This window comes from Anomaloglossus baeobatrachus, chromosome 1 (assembly GCF_048569485.1).
Source record: "Anomaloglossus baeobatrachus isolate aAnoBae1 chromosome 1, aAnoBae1.hap1, whole genome shotgun sequence".
In the NCBI taxonomy this organism is placed as follows: domain Eukaryota; kingdom Metazoa; phylum Chordata; class Amphibia; order Anura; family Aromobatidae; genus Anomaloglossus; species Anomaloglossus baeobatrachus.
The window spans coordinates 904,318,347-904,340,575 of record NC_134353.1 but is presented as its reverse complement, the minus strand read 5'-3'; the positions used below and the strand labels follow the sequence as shown (position 1 = coordinate 904,340,575).

At 50.4% G+C, this 22,229-nt stretch overlaps 1 protein-coding gene across 1 annotated transcript in view; it reads right to left on the bottom strand.

Annotated features, from left to right (window-relative positions):
• Positions 1-12,192: 12,192 nt before the first annotated feature.
• HAUS1 (HAUS augmin like complex subunit 1) overlaps positions 12,193-22,229 on the bottom strand; it is a 32,297-nt gene continuing 22,260 nt past the window's right edge. Inside the window, exons 6-9 of the mRNA XM_075343080.1 lie at positions 15,844-15,909; positions 15,680-15,751; positions 13,774-13,821; positions 12,193-12,551 (exon numbers count right to left, since the gene is read on the bottom strand). Coding sequence (XP_075199195.1) covers positions 12,471-12,551; positions 13,774-13,821; positions 15,680-15,751; positions 15,844-15,909 — 267 coding nt within the window. The 3' untranslated portion in view covers positions 12,193-12,470. The remainder of the gene's footprint in view (positions 12,552-13,773; positions 13,822-15,679; positions 15,752-15,843; positions 15,910-22,229) is intronic.

Sequence of the window (22,229 nt, the reverse complement as noted above, 5' to 3'; positions counted from 1 at the left end):
GCAAACGTGCTACTTGGGACAGATTTGGGGCAGATAACCTCCCAGTTTGGGCCCCCCCCAAGGGCTGAACCTTCAGCCCGTACTGACATGACTCCTAACAATGTTAATGTGTTATCTATGAATGATGTAAGGGAGGAGGGAGTGAACTCTGATATTTCTGCTTGCATAGACACCATAGACACACACACAGCTGCAGCTGTGACAGGGGAGGGGGTCAGAGAAAGGTGTGACAATGCCTCTACAAGTAACCAGCCTGTGAGCTGGGATCTGTTGCCCTCTGCAGGGATAAGCAGAGAGCAGGGTGCTGCAGGGGGAGGACCAGTGTGTGGGGTGGGGGCTACCACAGCAAATGTGGGGTCCCCAGAGATTTCACAGCGGGGTTCTGTTGCTGCAGGAGGGGAACAGGCAGGTGAGATTGGGGCCGGTCCAGGAGCGGAAGTGCTCCCAGGTAAGATCTCGGTGCATGGTTCCCCCACAACCGGGGTGTCAGGAAGCCAGGTAGGTCTGCCTGAACCGGCGACTTGGTCAGGAACGGAGGAGGAGCAGGCACGACCCACGGTCGCAGCGGCTGTGGCCGCTGTCACCCGCAGTGGGAGTGCTGGAAGCCAAGGGGCCTCCCGGAGGTCCGATAGCTCTTCCCCTTCTGACCAAGTGGCAGCCGAGTCAGGTGGAGGCCAGGACACAGGTCCCGGGGTACTGACCGAAGATGTGACAGTCTCGTCGATTCTGGCCACATCTAGTCAGGGGTTTCAGGCAGCGTTAGAAGCTGACGACAGCCTGAAAGCTCTTAAGGAGCAGGCGGCCCAGCCTCCCTCGGACTCGGACCCGGAGCGAGTGGTCTGGGACCAAGGACGGCTGTACCGGGCCACGGTCCAGCAGGGTTCACCGGAGGCGTGGCCCAGGGACCGACAGTTAGTGGTACCCTATCCGTTCCGGACGGAGTTGTTGCGGATCGCACATGAGATTCCGATGGCCGGACACCTAGGGATCGCTAAGACCAAGGCCAGGTTAAACCAGCATTTCTACTGGCCAAAAATGGGGGCCGATGTGGCTGCCTACTGCCGTTCGTGTGAAACCTGTCAGAGAGTGGGGAAGGCGGGGCCACGCCCCAAAGCCCCACTGGTATCTCTGCCCATCATCGATGAGCCTTTCAGGAGGGTGGCTGTGGATCTGGTCGGCCCGCTGGCCATCCCCAGCAGCTCCGGGAAACGCTTCATACTGACGGTAGTGGACTATGCCACCCGGTACCCAGAAGCAGTGGCCTTGTCGTCCATTCGGGCTGACAAGGTGGCCACCGCATTGCTGGAGATTTTCTCCCGAGTGGGTTTTCCCCAGGAAATGCTCACTGACCGGGGGACCCAATTCATGTCCCAGCTGATGGAGGCCCTCTGTAAGCAAGTCCAGGTGCGACATCTGGTGGCCAGCCCGTACCATCCACAGACTAATGGCCTGTGCGAGCGGTTCAATTCCACCTTAAAGCAGATGCTTAAGATGTTGGTCGACTCCCATGGGCGTGACTGGGAGCGGTATCTCCCACACCTGTTATTTGCTTACCGGGAGGTTCCACAGGCCTCAACAGGATTCTCACCGTTTGAGCTCCTGTACGGGCGACGTGTGCGGGGCCCCCTGGCTCTGGTGAAAGAGGCTTGGGAAGGGGATTTGGCCACCCCTGGAGTGTCGGTTATCGAGTATGTCATGCGCTTCCGGGACAAAATGCAGGCCTTGACGCAACTGGTACACGACAATATGGCTCAAGCCCAGGCCGATCAGAAGCGTTGGTACGACCAGAACGCTTGTGAGAGGACCTACCAAGTGGGTCAAAAGGTGTGGGTACTGGTCCCCGTACCACAGGACAAGCTTCAGGCAGCCTGGGAAGGCCCATACCTCGTGTACCAGCAGCTCAACCCTGTAACGTACCTGGTCACCCTGGACCCTGCCCGTGGAAGGCGGAAGCCCTTCCATGTGAACATGATGAAGGCACATCATGAGCGGGAGGCATGTGCGCTCCACGTGTGCAACCTGCCCGAGGAGGGAGAAGCGGAAACCCTCTTGGATATGCTAGCCCAGGTTAGGGCAGGCGGATCCATTGAGGATGTGGAGGTTGGCCACCAGCTCTTGGAGGACCAACGGTCCCAGCTGTGGGCCACCCTACACCCCTTCCGGGGGTTGTTTACCAACCAGCCCGGAAGGACTGACTTGGCTGTCCATCACGTGGACACTGGGGATCATCCCCCGATCCGGCGTTCAGCATATCGGGTCTCCCTGGAGGTGCAGCAACACATGCGCCAGGAGATTGACGAGATGCTGAAGCTGGGGGTGATCCAGGCATCCAACAGCGCTTGGGCCTCGCCTGTAGTCCTCGTCCCTAAGAAGGACCGAACCACTCGGTTCTGCGTGGACTACAGGGGGCTCAATGCGGTCACGGTCGCCGATGCGTACCCAATGCCACGCATCGATGACCTGCTCGATCAGTTGGCCGGGGCTCAGTACCTGACCATCATGGATCTGAGCCGGGGATATTGGCAGATCCCCCTGACTCGCAAGGCCAGGGAACGCTCTGCCTTTATTACCCCATTTGGACTGTACGAGTCCACGGTGATGCCATTCGGGATGAGGAATGCCCCTGCCACTTTCCAGCGGATGGTCAACACCCTGCTCAAGGGACTTGAAGGGTACGCGGCCGCGTACCTGGATGACATTGCCGTCTTCAGTCCCACCTGGGAGGACCACCTAGAGCATCTAGCACAGGTGCTCAGGCGGATCCACCGGGCAGGTTTGACCATCAAGCCGGGAAAGTGTCAGCTGGCCATGAGCGAGGTCCAGTACCTCGGTCACCGGGTAGGTGGGAGAACACTGAAGCCCGAGCCTGAGAAAGTGGAAGCCATCGCATCCTGGCCCACCCCCAGGACCAAGAAGCAGGTGATGTCCTTCTTGGGGACCGCTGGGTACTATAGGAGGTTTGTTCCATGCTATAGTAGCCTGGCAAAGCCCTTGACGGACCTCACCAAGAAGAAGCTGCCCTCTGCAGTCGATTGGACAATGGACTGCGAGACAGCCTTCCGGGCCCTAAAGGACGCCCTGTCCAGCCCGCCCGTGCTACAGGCAGCCGACCTCACGCGGCCGTTTGTAGTACAGACCGACGCCAGTGACTTCGGCCTCGGTGCGGTGCTCAGCCAGGTGGACTCTGCGAGCCAAGAGCACCCAGTCTTGTACCTGAGCAGGAAGCTGTTACCAAGGGAAGTTGCCTATTCCACGATGGAGAAGGAGTGCCTGGCCATAGTGTGGGCCCTGCAGCGTCTGCAACCCTATCTATACGGGCGCCACTTCATCGTGGAGACGGACCACAATCCCCTCAGCTGGTTGCACACCGTCTCTGGGACGAATGGGCGATTGTTGCGATGGAGCCTTGCGCTCCAGCAATACAACTTCACCATTCGCCACAAAAGGGGCCGTGACCACGGTAACGCAGACGGGCTGTCCCGACAAGGAGAGGTCGCGGACGGGCGCACGGGGGAACACCGGAGTGTGCTGCCCCCTAGCGCCCTCAAAAGGGGGGAGGTGTGAGGTAAATCCGGAGATATGACGATAAATCATGATATTCAAGTATGTCAGGAAGCCCTCTCCTGGTGTCACCCCCCCCCTTTCCTTCACACAACTGGTTTAGCAACAAATCCCATGGCCATGTCCTGTGATATGGAAATTAGGTGGCTTAGGGAACAATGGACACAGGATGACTCCCTGCCGCCACCCTGTAACAAGAGTTGTATCTCATTAGCAAGGCTATGGAAATAGCCAGACAGAACGACTCCAGTAAAAAATGGTTCATATCTCGCAAGCCATATTTCCGATAAATATGGCAACCATAAAAATGGTGTCTCCGCATGTGGACGATGCCGGCACACCCTTTTTATGGGAGCAGGACATTGGGAAATGCCCCAGGCGTGATATCAGCCAATGGGGAACTGGCAGACAGGTCATGAGTCCCCTCGTTCTGTAGCTAAATTCATAACTGTCACAATGAGAGCATTGGCGTCCGCCTACGACGCTCCCAGGCAAAGTTATGGCCAATATCCCCTTTGCTGGATAATTCTGATCCATGCAGGGGGAGTGGCAGTGCTTCCCTGTGAGGTCACTAAGGTAGGAGGGGACCTGGATCTGCCCAGGTTGATAACCCTACTTCGGCCATTTTCCAGTGTTCTTCTGCTCGGGGGCCTGGTTGGGAAAGACCTGTGAGGGAGTTCCTGGAAACCTGGTCTACAGCGCCCCCCTGTGGCCAGACGCAACAAGGTAACTGCTGGAACTGTGTATGCCTGTTTGTAACCCATGCTTTGATTGTAACTGTACTCTGACATATGTATATTCTGTAGATTCCCTATTGTATATATTGTAGTTTCTAGTGTGCTTTAGGCTGATTAAATTATATAATTAATCTTGGGCTGTTCTGTTATCTCGATCTTGAATCCCACGTCTGTGTGTTCGGCTAATAGTTACCGTAAATCGGTTGGTGGCAGCGAATTGTGCCAAGGATTATTGTGGGGAGGCCAGTGAGATTCGGGGAGATTTTATATATTCCGCCCGCGGAGGTCGGGGGAATATATACCTTACTCTCACCGGGGACCCTTCAATAATCGGCATAAGTAGTATAGCGGCCTCCTTGCTTATTGTCGGGCAATTCCATAATTGGCCTGACTATAAGAGGGGCGCTAGAGAGCGCGTCACGTGCTCTGTCTGTCGGTCGGGAGGTATAAAGGAGGGGTGACCCCACTTGTTACCCCCCGATTGTGACGTACTGGTAGCCAGCGCGGGGGATTTCTGAGTGACCCCCCGGTGGTTTGTGACACCGTTAAATAGGCCAATCTGACCCTGATTTCCAGTCCTCCACAGGTGTGTAACTTTTGCTCCACACATCAACTGCATCGCCAGCACTGACCACAAGAGGGAGTCCCAAACTGGAAAACGTATTCACAACAGGGACCCTATGCTAATTTATTTATTTTTACACTATACCAATCACAGACACTGTTACACAGGGTGGGGACGCAGGCTGAGTGCAACCAATCATAGATGTCGGGACGGACGGTGGTGGGGGAAGCAATGAATATGTATGAGGGTTATTAAGCGGACCTAGCAGCAGTGTTACAGTTGCGCGGGAGACTCTAAGTATAATGCACCTGCTCTAATCGCCCTAGCCACCACCATTTTACAGCACAATGTTTGGGCCCCCATAGACATATGGAGTTTGGCATCTGGAAAAATGTTCGGGTTCAAGTCTTGTCCCGAACCAGATTAAAAAAAAAATCCGGCTGGACGCAACAAACCCAAATATCTGCGGGTTTGTCGATCTCTAGTCATCACCCATTTACAGTGACTGAAAAAATTACAAATAAGAAAGCCGCGGAGACACCATCACGTGTTTCTCAACGCTGGCAGGAAACTAGCCAGGTCTTTCACCGGGAAGGAACAACCACGGGAAGGGCAGTCTCCAGTCAAGGAGACCACCTATACCAAACATGGTATCCATCCACAGACAGCCGTTTCGGGCTATTTGCCCCCTCATCAGTGTGGAGTAGGAATCTGGCTAGTGGGGGCAATGCCTAGTAAAAGACTACTTAAGCAAGCATTGTTGACCTTAGGGAGATCAACATATCCACTGCGGAGACACCATCACGTGTTTCTCAACGCAGTGATTCTAGAGCATTGCCCCCTGGGAAGTATGCAAATAAGAAAGCCGCGGAGACACCATCACGTGTTTCTCAACGCAGTGATTCTAGAGCATTGCCCCCTGGGAAGTATGCAAATAAGAAAGCCGCGGAGACACCATCACGTGTTTCTCAACGCTGGCAGGAAACTAGCCAGGTCTTTCACCGGGAAGGAACAACCACGGGAAGGGCAGTCTCCAGTCAAGGAGACCACCTATACCAAACATGTTATCCATCCACAGACAGCCGTTTCGGGGTATTTGCCCCTCATCAGTGTGGAGTAGGAATCTGGCTAGTGGGGGCAATGCCTAGTAAAAGACTCTAGAATCACTGCGTTGAGAAACACGTGATGGTGTCTCCGCAGTGGATATGTTGATCTCCCTAAGGTCAACAATGCTTGCTTAAGTAGTCTTTTACTAGGCATTGCCCCCACTAGCCAGATTCCTACTCCACACTGATGAGGGGCAAATACCCTGAAACGGCTGTCTGTGGATGGATACCATGTTTGGTATAGGTGGTCTCCTTGACTGGAGACTGCCCTTCCCGTGGTTGTTCCTTCCCGGTGAAAGACCTGGCTAGTTTCCTGCCAGCGTTGAGAAACACGTGATGGTGTCTCCGCGGCTTTCTTATTTGCATACTTCCCAGGGGGCAATGCTCTAGAATCACTGCGTTGAGAAACACGTGATGGTGTCTCCGCAGTGGATATGTTGATCTCCCTAAGGTCAACAATGCTTGCTTAAGTAGTCTTTTACTAGGCATTGCCCCCACTAGCCAGATTCCTACTCCACACTGATGAGGGGCAAATACCCCGAAACGGCTGTCTGTGGATGGATACCATGTTTGGTATAGGTGGTCTCCTTGACTGGAGACTGCCCTTCCCGTGGTTGTTCCTTCCCGGTGAAAGACCTGGCTAGTTTCCTGCCAGCGTTGAGAAACACGTGATGGTGTCTCCGCGGCTTTCTTATTTGCATACTTCCCAGGGGGCAATGCTCTAGAATCACTGCGTTGAGAAACACGTGATGGTGTCTCCGCAGTGGATATGTTGATCTCCCTAAGGTCAACAATGCTTGAAAAAATTACAAGCTGAGAATTTACCCCCCCTAGCATTTTCATAAAGGAGTGGAAGAACTTGCTGTTTTGACTATCCCAAAAAGGAGGTTTAATCGCAGATGGCATTGCTTCTTCAATGAAACAGAGAGAGACACTGATATTAGAAAATAAAATTCTTGTGGCAGCTGAGTAAGTCATCGTGTATTGCCGGATGATCAACAGCTTACTAAAGAAACAGAAACTCTAACATAGGTAGCAGTTAGGATAAGCTGCTACAGGACTGCCAAGAACAAGAGGAGTTGTGTCATCCAGGGCTACTGCTGCCATATGTTGATCCTTATCAGATGAGGAGTTGAGTCCTGCCAGTGCTACTACTCCATATCTTCAGCCTCATCAAATGAGGAGTTGTGTCATCCAGTGCTACTGCTGCCATATCTTTATCCTCATCAGATGAGGAGTTGGGTCATCCAGTGCTACTGCTGCCATGTGTTTAGCTTCATCAAATGAGGATTTGGTCATCCAGTGCTACTGCTGCCTAATCTTCAGCCTCCTCAGATGAGGAGTTGGGTCTTGGCAGTGCTACTGCTGCCATATCTTTAGCCTCATCAGATGAGGAGTTGGGTCATCCAGTGCTACTGCTGCCATATCTTCAGACTCATCAGCTGGGGAATTTAATTTTGAAAAGTATTTGGAAGACATGGAGCAGGCAAAGCATTCCACTCCCATAGCAAACAGATTGACCCTATTTCGGCAAATTTTTCACTTTGTCTCAGAAGTAGAAGAATTCAACCGATCAACACAGACTGTGCAGGAAGCTTGTTGTCCATGTGGTCACTGCTTTGCCACCAGCCCAAGTTAGTGTAGAGAGGTTGTTCTCTAGCCTTAAATAAGGTCAGATTTGAGGTCATCTATGAAGGAGGATCTGATAGATTCGATACTGTTTCTCAGAACAAATTCATAGACTGCACAAATGTTAAGGACATTTTTGTTGAATACTGGTTGTCCCCCCCCCCCCCACTTCCTGCATAGTGTATTGTATATTTACAATGTATTAATGTTTTTTTTTGTGTTCTAAACTTGTATTCCAATAAATATATTTTATGTTCTATCTAAACAGCTTGATTATGGCATCATCAATGATTAAAAGCCTGATGCTACCATTACAGTAAATTTATCACAAACATGAGTCACGTATAAGGGAGTCGTGTAGTCGGAGTCAGGAAACTTGAGGAGTCGTCTGAGTGTTTAAGCCAAACTTCCAAGTGTTTCCAGAGACCGAAATGCATGGAGAGTCTATAGCCCTTTCCTCAAGAACTTCTCAACAACTGGGCCAATTCTTCTTTAGTGGATCTCCGGTGTCTCAGTCATCTACGAACCCAACACCTCCGCGTTCTGATGAAGGGTCTCAGTCACCCAACAAATAGACGCATCGTGCCCCTGGCCAAGTCTGCCTTCCAAGCTGGGTCTCCAAAGCGGTTTCCACCTGGGGAAAGGCATTTAGGCCAGAGCACCATCCACTGAGCCAGAGGAGCTCACAGACCAGATTGAGAGAGAGAGACCAGGAGTGATCTTAAACGATTTAGAACATTCTGCTGGACATACTGGGCATGCTCAGTAGAACGAACGTGACGGAATCCTGCACTGGAATCCATCGCCAAACGCATGGCGACAGAATCCAGCACCATAGACATTCAGACATTTTATGTTGCTGTAAAAAAAAAAAAAAACCGCACTCTGCAGGATTCCGTCGGGATCTATTAAGAGGCATAATGAATCATTCATTATGCCTCTTAACAGATCCCGACGGAATCCTGCAGAGTGTGTTTTTTTTTTTTTTTTTTACAGCAACAAAAATTGTTACATTATGCGTTCATTCCGCCCGACGGGCACTGACAAAACAACTGATGCGCCGTGGGACGGATGCAACGCCAGACCTTCCGTTGCAATCCGCCCTTAAAGGGAACCTGTCATCAGAAATTTTGCTTTAAACCTAAAAGTTTCCCCCTCTGCAGCTCCTGGGCTGCATTCTAGCAATGTTCCTGTACTTTTTGTGGCCCCTTTTAAACCAAATTAAATACTTTATAAACTTGTACCTTTTGCTATGTAAATTTTGTAAATCGTCCATGGGGGTGGGCTCTCTGACCGTTGCTGTTCCTCCAGCAGATTTACGCCGCCCCCCAACGCTGATTTTCATGTCAGGACGCCGCCCCTGGGCGCCCGTGGTCCCACGCATGCGCTGTGCGACTGTAGCGGGACTGTGCACTGTGTGCACGTGTGACCTCTGGTGACGTTTTGCGCAGGTATGAGGTTATGGGCAGTGCTGTGAGTGTCATCAGCAAGTGCCGCCCATAACCTCGTGACCGCACTTTCCCCTCTTCCTCCAGCATTCTGCGCAAGCGCTTGCTGGCCAGATGACCCGACGTCACCTCTTTCCAATCTTGCCCTGCTGCAGGGTAAGATGGGAAGGAGGTGAAGTCAGGTCATTTGACCGGCGAGCGCTTCCGCAGAACGCTGGAGGCAGTGGGGGAAAAGCGCGTCCACGCCATTATGGGCGGGCACTTGCGATGCAATCACAGCGCCGCCCATAATCTCGTGCTTGTGACACGTCACCAGCGATCCTGGCGTGGGCGGCACCTCGGGCACAGTGGGCTGCGTCCTGATGGATGAAATGGAGCGTGGGGGGATGGCGTCAATGTGCTGGAGGAACAGCAACGGTCAGCAGAGAGCCCGCCCCCATGGACGATTTACAAAATTTACATAGCAAAAGGCACAAGTTTATAAAGTATTTAATTTGGTTTAAAAGGGGCCACAAAGTACAGGAACCTTGCTAGAATGCAGCCCAGGAGCTGCAGAGGGGGAAACTTTTAGGTTTCAAGCTAAATTTCTGATGACAGGTTCCCTTTAATAGAAACCTAGGAGGAATAAACGGCTTCCTGCAACGGTTACCGTAATTCCTCAAGGTGGCGGATTGCAACGGATGCCGCACAACGCAAGTGTGAAAGCACCCTAAGCCGGAAGCTGCTCTTTAAAGACTATCGTGGCCATTCATAGATTCCTGTGGCTAAAAGCATAAATGCGCAGTGCATCTGTAAAGTGCCGGAGAGGGGAAATCATGGGCGAGGGTCTTTGCAGAAATCCTCAACCCACCCCGGCACAGTACAGACACGGGGGGCAGAGTGGAGTAGGCGTTATGCGGGGACGTGGCGGTTAATACCTTCTGTCATTCTCTCTCTCTGGGTCCCGTTCTCTTCCATGAGCCTCGTGCCCCATGCGTTTAGTAAACAGGCGACCACTAGGTAAAACTTGCAAAACTTTACTGTATACCAGTTCAGATATTTTCCATTTCTTCAGTACAGAGTCATCATCAACATTATCATCCTTCAAATACTTCGGTTGTAACATCCAGCTCGGCATGATGATGGGCCACTTGGCTAACGGACTAAGGACTCGCTTGATGGCCACTGCCACAACTACTTTTCCCCAGATACCGAGGGATCGATCCTTCCTTCCTCTTTTTCTTGGTCCTTGCACCAGAACAGCTTCTCCCTATCTACCTGAACCAGGAATTTCCCTTTCCCTACATCTCCTCCTGTCCTTATGAGCCATTCCCTCAATTAACACCATGCTGCCCTGCCACTTCCCATCTATCCCTCCTCACTAAGGGATCTGGATCTAGTGACACCTGCTGGCAGCCGGCCGTATTACACAATAAAGTACATTACAATGCTGTAAAAAAAAAACACAGTCACCAGAGGGGGACGTGGGGACGGTAGACTGCTGATCACAGTCTAAGGCTATGTGCCCACGGGAGGTTGTAGCTGCGGATGTATCCGCAGGTACGGCCGCATGTTTCCCGCAGCTGCCCGCCGGCATCCGCAGCTATTTTTTAGCTGCGGGATTCCAGCGATATAGCTGCGGTAAACCTGCGGACTTTCATGTGAATTACCTGCGGAAGTCCCGGCCTCTATCTCTATAGCGGAGGGCTGGGATTTCCACAGGAATAATTGACATGCAGTTAGGTGCGGCTGAGGGATCTCCGCAGCATGTTCCGCAGCCGCACTTTCCGCAGCGTGGACACAGACACTCCCCATGTCCCATATGATAACATGGGGAGTGTCTGTACATGCTAAAACCTGCGGATTTATCTGGAAAATCCAGAAAAGTCTGCAGGTTTTCCGCGGCAAAATCCGCAGAAACAAGCTCCCGTGGGCACATGGCCTTACACATCCACAAAATTATCAAAGAACGAGTGCACAAACAAAAATTGGCCATGGTAGGAATAAGTTTTAGTTTTGGAAAAAAAAAAACAACCAAAAAACAACATAGCAAATTCTGTCCCAAAGTCGACATTTTGTGGGGAAAAAAAAAAGCCTCGAAAAAACACATCGTATATGAAGTCAGCCAAAGTCTAGAATCACACATTTAGTTTTTATGTGGTTTTTGGAGCCAGAAGTGATTAGGAATGGGAGGTGTCTCATCAGTTCTTCAGGCTCTTTGGGGTTTTTTTGGGATAAAATCACCACAAAAATTGCTTTACACCATAAGGTTCCCTTAAGTTTTTTTTGCAGCATGGTCTTAAAAAAACAAAAAAAAAAAAAACAAACAAAAACTTTTCTATATCACTCTATACATTAAATTCTTTTTCATCCTTGACAGGAATCCAGCTGAAGGAGACTTTAAGGTGGAGACTTGAAGGTAAATCCATTTTGTCACTCTGCTGCTCTCAACCAATCAGCATCACCAGGCAAGGTATGGGGAACAACAATTGGTGGAGAGCAGAAGAGTGACAGTCAGGTGGCTCCTCCCAATGCTCTATCCAGATGTCCCTTTCAGCTGGATGACAGGCACTGTGTTACTGCAACCATACTGGGATACGGGATTCAAACTCAAACACCAATTTATCCACTGTTTTATTGATAGGGAAGACTTGTTACTACCAAACTCCTTTTTCCCAGTTACGTCTATAACCAACTTAATGCCCTTATAGGCTATTCAAAATGTGACTTCTAGTGTCACCACTTAAGTGTCCATCTCTATATGGAACCACGGGGCAAGACTATTCTCCTTATGGAGACCTGACAAACCAGTCTGGCTGTCAGTGGCAAGGGGGACTTATAGCTGCAATGCCCCTGTGGGAATTATTCAAATTGTCTCTCCAGGAAAGGAGACAAACTCTAGCGCCACCTATTGGAAGTAGCAATCCTAAAAGTCAAAAGTGGCCTTTTAACATGACCTAGGATATATGCCAGATCAGAATCCCAATTTGCAGACACGGTGTTTCGGGGTGATTGCCCCTCGTCAGTGCAAAGTGTGGGCAACTGATCTGGCCTATGAGAAGATAATGGGGGACCACGGGGGGGGGGGGGGGGGGGAAGAATGCGACAACTGATAAAAGTATAAAAGATATATATAAAACTAGTTTCAATATAATTTATTACACAGCATAGACAATATTACATAATATACAATCTTCTACCATAGAAGCAAATCCCTTATCCATCCACTTTACCCCCTAGGAACAGGAACCTCTGTATTTGTGTATAACAATGGCTGACACTTTACCCACTAAAGTTGAAGGACTTTAAGATTCCCACTGCCGCCTCCTCCCCATCTCTCCCAATGGCAGCTTGTATTGGCCGCTGACAGCTGAAAAATTGGTGATGTCTAATCAGCGGTCGAAGGTATGGGATCTACATCTGATCTCTTCTCACGCCAGGAGATTTACGTCTGTCGTCTCTTCTGATCTGGTAACACAAACTCCATCATGTCCACCTTCGTGTTCAGCTCGGCCTCTGTCGCTTGCTAGAATAAAAATATAAAAGTGATTTTTGGAGCCTGATATGTGCTGAAAACAAGATTTCCCAATAATAGATGTAGATCAAATGGGAAGTTTTAGGTCCCCCCCCACAACACAGGGGATCAGAGGCACATTACTCTGAAGATATTGAAAGTATTGAAACCAGAATGCACTTAGTTGTGCCTGGCATCCAGCTGAAAAGGACTTATAAGATGACCATTGGGAGGAGTCAACCTGTTTATCTATCAGTTGCTCTCAGCCAATTGTTATTGCTGCTGCCGTTCCTGGTGATGCTGATTGGCTCAGAGCAGCTGAGTGATGAAATTCTCTTTCGGGTCATCTCCAGCTAGATGCCATTCACTGCTCACTATATTGTTACTCTGTTGCTAGTTGCATAGTAAAAAGATAAGATTATCCAAAATGTTAATATAATTTTGGATAATCTTATCATTTTACTATGCAACTAGCAGCAGAGTAACAATATAGTGAGCAGTGAATGGCATCTAGCTGGAGATGACCCGAAAGAGAATTTCATCACTCAGCTGCTCTCAGCCAATCAGCATCACCAGGAACGGCAGCAGCAATAACAATTGGCTGAGAGCAACTGATAGATAAACAGGTTGACTCCTCCCAATGGTCATCTTTATAAGTCCTTTTCAGCTGGATGCCAGGCACAACTAAGTGCATTATCTGGTTTTAATAATCTGGTTTCAATATATTCAATATCTTCAGAGTTAAAAGGATTGTGCACATTACCAGCCACTGCTCCAAGCTGCGGCCATACTGGCGAAAAAGAAAGGGAAACAGAGGTCAAGCCCTAATCCAACATTAACACTAAAAGTCCCAGAGAGGGGTCATTTGACATTTCTACCATTGGAACCCTATGGAGCTCGAAACTCGTGGGACTTCTAGTGTTAATCATTGGACTTGTTATGTTATTATGTAGGGGGGGGGGGGGGGTGTTTGTCCACCTTAAATGGTTTTTCCCCAAGCGATTCATCACAACACTGCAATATTGCTCTATAGACATTAAAATGGAGCAGAGCCCCTTTATTAGGATCGGTGGGCGGCAAGTGGCTGGACCACTCCTCTAGATGGGGAATAACTTTCCCTTTTTTAGGAGAACCCCTTTAAACCCCATTTACATTATTAAAAATATCACTTCTCATGTCATCTCTGCCCGCTGGGGATTTATTCTTACAAGGCTGACATTATCTCATTACTTACAAGCTCTCTCTTTGCTTCCTCGATCTTCACCTTCACCAGAGATGGATTCTGTAAAACAGAAGAAGTTGTCAGGTGAGATAACGGTGTAGGGGCAGCGACTGGAAATCAATTCAGATGGCACGAATGTACGGCCCCCGGAAGCCGACTGTGGGTGGGGTGGAGTTTAGACTGACATAGAAATCTCCTGTCCATTTTGCTTTATGATGCAGCATAGACTTAACTGCGGTGCGGTTTTTCCAAGGCACAGCATGTCAATTTCTCTTGCGGGGACACTGAGTTTTCAGTTCGAATTTTCCCATAGACTTGCATTAAATGCAGAAAATCCGCAAGTGAAAAAAAAATGCATATATATTTTTAGTGCATTTACGCAGCGTAAAATGCACACAAAAATAACAATGTATCAAAACATATTAGGTAGCAATAAAGTGGTTGAAACAGACAGAAAACAGGAAGATGCCCAAAGCAAAGAGTTAAACCTTCCAATACACAGAAATACACAGATACAGACACAAAATAAACGATATAGCTAGACAGAGGATAGAATAGCAGATCAAAGTGCGCAGGAGCACAATGCCGGCCTGTGTGCATGACGTCAGATGCCTCATCCACACGGGCCTCAAAGAGATCGCAAAAATAGAGGAGGCGCCGGACCAGAGAGTAGCGATGCCCATCGGACCGGATTGCCCCCTAAGTGAGAATTATCAAGGTGTTTTTTATGTTATACAGCACGGTCTGGGCTCTTATATACAGTACTAGCTGTACTACCCGCCTTCGCCCGGGATAATAACTGTTAACAAAATAGAATGTATTAACGCCTGGGATAGTAACGGTCTCTCTGTCTGTCTCCCCCTCTGTATATATCTCTCCGTCTGACTGTGCCTCTTTCTCCGTCTATCTATCTATCTCTGTCACTGTCCCTGTCCGTCCCTTTCCCTTTCTTTCCCTGTCTGTCTCTTACCCTGTCTATGTCTGCCTCGTGACACGCCAACATTCCATATATGGGCGTGGCTGCGCATTCTTCTGAACTTCTGGCTGAACTGTGGCTCCCAGCTCCATTCTCTTTAATGGAGGCAGGTTTTTTAGTGACTAACTAAAGCGCGGGGTTAAAAATTTCCCCTCAAAACATAGCCTGTGACGCTCTCGGAGTCCAGACGTGCGAGTGTGCAAAATTTTGTGGCTGTAGCTGCGACGGTGCAGATGCCAATCCCGGACATGCTGTATATAAGAGCCCACTGTTGGTGGACAAAGCTTATAGGGGAAAATCCTGGTGACCGGTTCCCTTTATATTCTTTATTAAGAGGTGCGGCTTACGAGATAATAAAGACAAAGCAGCCTAAAGACCCACCCCCAAGGAACACTAAACAAAAAAATTGAGGACTAAATAAAGTGCCCATATGTCTAGAAAAGAAAAATACAAAATACTCAGTTACAGCATTTTTGACCCGGTGAAAGGGCGTGTTTAATTTTTGGGTGCGGTTTTGGGTTTTTTTCGCCCCGAGCCTTGACTAAATATTTTTTTATTTTTTTTTCACTGTTCACATTTAACACCTAATAGCTTGTTGATTTAGTGCTCCAGGTTATTTGCTATGTACACACCTAATTTGTCTGCTAAAACAACAGCTGTGCCATGCTGGCAGACACACAGCGATTAAATCACCGGGGGCCTGAAGAAACATCGGCCGTGAGGATACTTCTCTTCACCGCATAGCGGTCAGTGAGCGCTATGTATACAGCAAAAGACAGAATTGGTAATTAACCGAGTCTGTCTTCTCTGTAGTCAGGGACCTTAACTACTCCGGTTAGATTAGAGGAGATTTAATCAATAGTGCGCTATTAAAACCCAGGACCAAGTGCGGTAAATTTACAGCATTTGGTTCTTATCAAATAAATAGAAGACATTACTTACAGGGGCCAAGTCCAGATAAGACTTAAGCTTCTCCTTTGTGGCCGTGGATTCCGCCTTCAGTTCAAGCAATGACTGCGAAGATCAGAAACGAGATTTATGCAGTAAAGTGACAAGATCTTCAATATCACCCATAAAACCCCAAAAATCACACTGCAAATACCAACCTCAGACAAAGACACCAGGGCTCGATGAGTTAACGTGTCCTCCATCTCTGCTGATGACAACTCATCCTACAGAAGGATTGATGATTATTATATAGGTTCACGTAGGATAAATGTAACTGTATAGCTATACGGAGGCATCCGTCATCCAGGGGCTACCATATCTTATACAGTATACAACTGTACGGAATAGCAGAACAGACAGGTATAAAAAGGTAGACCAATGTGTGAGAGCGCCCGAATGGACACTTTCCATAGAGTAATCGGGGCCCTATGGATAAATCTGGCTTATGTACTGGGAGTAAAGTTACACAGGGCCTTAAAGGGATGGTCAGAGCTTAAAGACTGTAGTCACTGTGTGTGACAGTTGACTTTTGAATCCCAACAACGGGTGTAGGGAATGGACAATCACATGAGCAGGTATGGGATTTGCATACATGCAGTCACATGCAGACTAGTCGTGCACACGTCTAGTCGTAATGTGGCCAGAAGTGGATATTGATGTAGAGTTTTCTAAAAAAAAAAAAGAAGCACTTTTGCAATCTACTGCAGGCGTTCCTGAGACATTAACACTTTTCTTGAGCTTGTTGCCTAGGAGACCGACCACCGCTGCTGTCTAGCCAGTAAACGATGCACTGGAGCTGGCCTGGGAATAGGGAACATCATCCTGCCGATCTTCAAAGCAGTGCTTACAACCTCAATCTGAAAAGTGCTTGTAAGAATTGTGCATGTTCTTGTAGCGGTGGTCGGTCTCCAAAGCAACGAGCTGTAAACGAAGGGAATTTTGTTTACTTACCGTAAATTCCTTTTCTTCTAGCTCTAATTGGGAGACCCAGACAATTGGAGGCATAGCCTATACAATTGGGTTGTATAGGCTATGCCTCCGGAGGCCGCACAAAGTATTACACTCAAGAGTGTTAAGCCCCTCCCCTTCTGCCTATACACCCCCCGTGCTCCCACGGGCTCCTCAGTTTTGGTGCAAAAGCAAGAAGGAGGAAAAAGAATTATAAACTGGTTTAAAGTAACTTCAATCCGAAGGAATATCTGAGAACTGAAACCATTCAACATGAACAACATGTGTACACAAAAAAACAGGGGCGGGTGCTGGGTCTCCCAATTAGAGCTAGAAGAAAAGGAATTTACGGTAAGTAAACAAAATTCCCTTCTTCTTTGTCGCTCTATTGGGAGACCCAGACAATTGGGACGTCCAAAAGCAGTCCCTGGGTGGGTAAAATAATACCTCGTAAGAGAGCCGTAAAACGGCCTCTTCCTACAGGTGGGCAACCGCCGCCTGAAGGACTCGTCTACCTAGGCTGGCATCCGCCGAAGCATAGGTATGCACTTGATAGTGCTTCGTGAAAGTGTGCAGACTCGACCAGGTAGCCGCCTGACACACCTGCTGAGCCGTAGCCTGGTGCCTCAAAGCCCAGGACGCGCCCACGGCTTGGTAGAATGGGCCTTCAGCCCTGAGGGAACCGGAAGCCCAGCCGAACGGTAAGCTTCGATAATTGGCTCCTTGATCCACCGAGCCAGGGTTGATTTGGAAGCCTGTGACCCTTTACGCTGGCCAGCGACAAGGACAAAGAGTGCATCCGAGCGGCGCAGGGGCGCCGTACGAGAAATGTAGATTCTGAGTGCTCTCACCAGATCTAACAAGTGCAAATCCTTTTCACATTGGTGAACTGGATGAGGACAAAAAGAAGGTAAGGAAATATCCTGATTGAGATGAAAGGGGGATACCACCTTAGGGAGAAATTCCGGAACCGGACGTAGAACCACCTTGTCCTGGTGAAACACCAGGAAAGGGGTTTTGCATGAAAGCGCTGCTAGCTCAGACACTCTCCGAAGTGAAGTGACTGCTACTAGAAAAACCACTTTCTGAGAAAGTCGTGAGAGAGAAATATCCCTCATTGGCTCGAATGGTGGTTTCTGAAGAACCATCAGCACCCTGTTCAGATCCCAGGGTTCTAACGGCCGCTTGTAAGGAGGGACGATGTGACAAACCCCCTGCAGGAACGTGCGTACCTGTGGAAGTCTGGCTAGGCGCTTCTGGAAAAACACAGAGAGCGCTGAGACTTGTCCCTTAAGAGAGCCGAGCGACAAACCCTTTTCCAGTCCAGATTGAAGGAAGGACAGAAAAGTGGGCAAGGCAAAAGGCCAGGGAGAAATACCCTGAGCAGAACACCACGACAGGAAAATTTTCCACGTCCTGTGGTAGATTTTATCGGACGTTGGTTTCCTAGCTTGTCTCATAGTGGCAATGACGTCTTGAGATAACCCTGAACACGCTAGGATCCAGGACTCAATGGCCACACAGTCAGGTTGAGGGCCGCAGAATTCAGATGGAAAAACGGCCCTTGAGATAGCAAGTCTGGTCGGTCTGGTAGTGCCCACGGTTGGCCGACCGTGAGATGCCACAGATCCGGGTACCACGACCGCCTCGGCCAGTCTGGAGCGACGAGGATGACGCGGCGGCAGTCGGCCCTGATCTTGCGTAACACTCTGGGCAACAGTGCCAGCGGAGGAAACACATAAGGGAGCTGAAACTGCGACCAATCCTGAACTAAGGCGTCTGCCGCCAGAGCTCTGGGATCTTGAGACCGTGCCATGAACATTGGTACCTTGTTGTTGTGCCGGGACGCCATGAGGTCGACGTCCGGCACACCCCCAGCGGCAACAGATCTCCTGAAACACGTCCGGGTGAAGGGACCATTCCCCTGCGTCCATGCCCTGGCGACTGAGATAATCTGCTTCCCAGTTTTCCACGCCTGGGATGTGAACTGCGGATATGGTGGAGGCCGTGGCTTCCACCCACATCAAAATCCACCGGACTTCCTGGAAGGCTTGCCGGCTGCGTGTGCCGCCTTGGTGGTTGATGTATGCCACCGCTGTGGAGTTGTCCAACTGAATTCGGATCTGCTTGCCCTTCAGCCACTGCTGGAACGCTTTCAGGGCAAGATACACTGCCCGTATTTCCAGAACATTGATCTGAAGCGAGGACTCTTTCTGGGTCCACGTACCCTGAGCCCTGTGGTGGAGAAAAACCGCTCCCCACCCTGACAGACTCGCGTCCGTCGTGACTACTTCCCAGGATGGGGGTAGGAAGGATTTCCCCTTCGATAATGAAGTGGGAAGGAGCCACCACCGAAGGGAAGCTTTGGTCGCCTGAGAGAGGGAGACGGTCCTGTCGAGGGACGTCGGCTTCCTGTCCCATTTGCGTAAGATGTCCCATTGAAGAGGACGCAGGTGAAACTGCGCGAAAGGGACTGCCTCCATTGCTGCCACCATCTTCCCCAGGAAGTGCATGAGGCGCCTCAAGGGGTGTGACTGGCCTTGAAGGAGAGATTGTACCCCTTTCTGTAGTGACTGCTGCTTGATCAGCGGAAGCTTCACTATCGCTGAGAGGGTATGAAACTCCATGCCAAGATATGTCAGCGATTGGGCCGGTGTCAGATTTGACTTTGGAAAAGTGATGATCCACCCGAAACCCTGGAGAGTCTCCAGGGTAGCGTCGAGGCTGCGTTGGCATGCCTCTTGAGAGGGTGCCTTGATCAGCAGATCGTCCAAGTACGGGATCACCGAGTGACCCTGCGAGTGTAGGAGCGCTACTACAGTAGCCATAACCTTGGTAAAAACCCGTGGGGCTGTTGCCAGGCCGAACGGCAGTGCCACGAACTGCAGGTGTTCGTTTCCTATGGCGAAGCGCAAGAAGCGCTGGTGCTCTGGAGCAATCGGTACGTGGAGATAAGCATCTTTGATATCGATCGATGCAAGGAAATCTCCTTGGGACATTGAGGCGATGACAGAGCGGAGGGATTCCATCCTGAACCGTCGGGTTTTTACGTGTTTGTTGAGCAGTTTCAGGTCCAGGACCGGGCGGAAAGACCCGTCCTTCTTTGGGACCACAAACAAGTTGTTGGAGTAAAAACCTTGGCTCTGTTGCTGAAGAGGAACAGGGACCACCACTCCTTCTGCCTTCAGAGTGCCCAGCGCCTGCAGAAGAGCCTCGGCTCGCTCGGGAGGCGGGGATGACCTGAAGAATCGAGTCGGGGGACGAGAGGTGAACTCTATCTTGTAACCGTGAGACAGAATGTCTCTCACCCAGCGGTCTTTTATTTGTGGCAGCCAGGTGTCGCAAAAGCGGGAGAGCCTGCCACCGACCGATGATGCTACTAGAGGAGGTCGAAAGTCATGAGGAAGCCGCTTTGTTAGCGGCGCCTCCGGTGGTCTTTTTAGGACGTGACTTAGACCGCCATGCATCAGAGTTCCCTTGTTCTTTCTGAGACCTTTTAGACGAGGAGAATTGGGACCTGCCCGCGCCCCGAAAGGACCGAAACCTCGACTGCCCTCTCCTCTGTTGGGGTATGTTCTGTTTGGGCTGGGGTAAGGATGTATCCTTTCCCTTGGATTGTTTGATGATTTCATCCAGACGCTCGCCAAACAGCCTGTCGCCAGAAATTGGCAAACTGGTTAAGCGCATTTTGGAAGCAGAATCTGCCTTCCATTTCCGTAGCCACAAGGCCCTGCGGAGTACCACCGAATTGGCGGCCGCAACCGCCGTACGGCTCGCAGAGTCCAGGACCGCATTAATAGCGTAAGACGCAATTGCCGAGGTCTGGGTGGTAATGGATGCCACTTGTGGCGCGGCCGTGCATGTGGCTGCTTCAATTTGCGCTTGACCTGCTGAGATAGCTTGTAGCGCCCAAACGGCTGCGAATGCTGGGGCAAAAGAAGCTCCGATAGCTTCATAGATGGATTTCAACCAGAGCTCCATCTGCCTGTCAGTGGCATCTTTGAGCGAGGCCCCATCTTCCACTGCAAGTATGGATCTAGCCGCCAGTCTGGAGATTGGAGGGTCCACTTTGGGACACTGAGTCCAACCTTTAACCACGTCAGGGGGAAAAGGATAACGTGTATCCTTAAGGCGCTTAGAAAAACGCTTATCTGGACAAGCATGGTGATTCTGGACTGCCTCTCTGAAATCAGAGTGGTCTAGAAACATACTCGGTGTGCACTTGGGGAACCTGAAACGGAATTTCTCCTGCTGAGACGCTGACTCCTCCGCCGGAGGAGCTGAGGGAGAAATATCCAGCATTTGATTGATGGACGCAATAAGATCGTTCACTATGGCGTCCCCGTCTGGAGTATCAAGATTGAGAGCGCCCTCAGGATCAGAATCCTGATCAGCTGTCTCCGCATCATCAACCAGAGATTCCCCCCGCTGAGACCCTAAACAATATGATGTCGAGGGAAATTCTAAGCGAGCCCGCTTATTCGGTCTGGGGCTGGGGTCTAAGTCATAACCCTCAGCCTGGGATGTATGAGATACCCCGGGAGGACATTGTTGGACCAACTGAGGGGGGTCAGGGAACAATGATTCAACAGAGTGCCTTTGCTGAGATACCGGCCTGGACTGCAAGGCTTCTAGTATCTTAGCCATAGTCTCAGAGAGTTTTGCAAACTCAGTCCCCGTCACCTGGACAGTGTCAACAGGTGGCTCCCCCTGGGCCCCTCTTAGCAGAGGCTCTGGCTGAACAAGTGCCACAGGGGCCGAACAGTGCACACAATGAGGGTCAGTGGAACCTGCCGGTAGTGGGGTCATACATGCGGCGCAGGCAGCATAATAAGCCTGTGTTTTGGCACCCCTGCCTTTTGTGGGCGCCATGCTATTGTTTTCCCTGTGTAACACAATAGGGTATATAGCCAGAATGAACTGTGCTCATACAGTGTAGAGTATATACTATAAACAAATAATGTATCAATACACTACAGCACCATGGGGCTAGCACCAACAGGTGCTGCTTACCACCCGCTTTAAAGCGGTTGTGAGGCCACCAGAGACCGTGTCTGGGTCTCCCAGGGTTTGTCCCTCTCTGCAGCGTCGGAGGAGCTGACAGGAATGGCTGCGGCGTCCTGACGAGAGGAGGGAGCCGTGGGCGTGGCCGAGAAAGTGCGGGAACTGGTGCTCACACTGTACACAGTGAGGGGGGGGGTGGAGTATGCAAATCATACTCCAGCCCTCAGTGCTGCTCGTTCCGTGCAGCGTCCCGCCCTTCCCCCTGCCTGTCAGGGCTGAGGGCGGGAGAAAGGGAAAACTAGGCCGCAAGCCAAGCCGGGGACTCGAGTATAAGCGTGGCCGCCGTAAAAGCGCGGCACACGCCGAAGTCCCCGGCGAACTACAAGTCCCAGCCGCACCGCAGTTTCCCATGGCAGCGGCGGTTAGCGCGGTAGCCCCTACATATAAACACACTCAGCGACGCTGAGTGTGTAATGGCACATTTAACCCGGTCAGCGCCGCGGCCCGGTGCACTAGCACACCCAGCAAAGCTGAGGTGTTGCCGTGCGCGGTCCCCACAGGGATACAGAGTACCTTCACGTAGCAGGGCCAT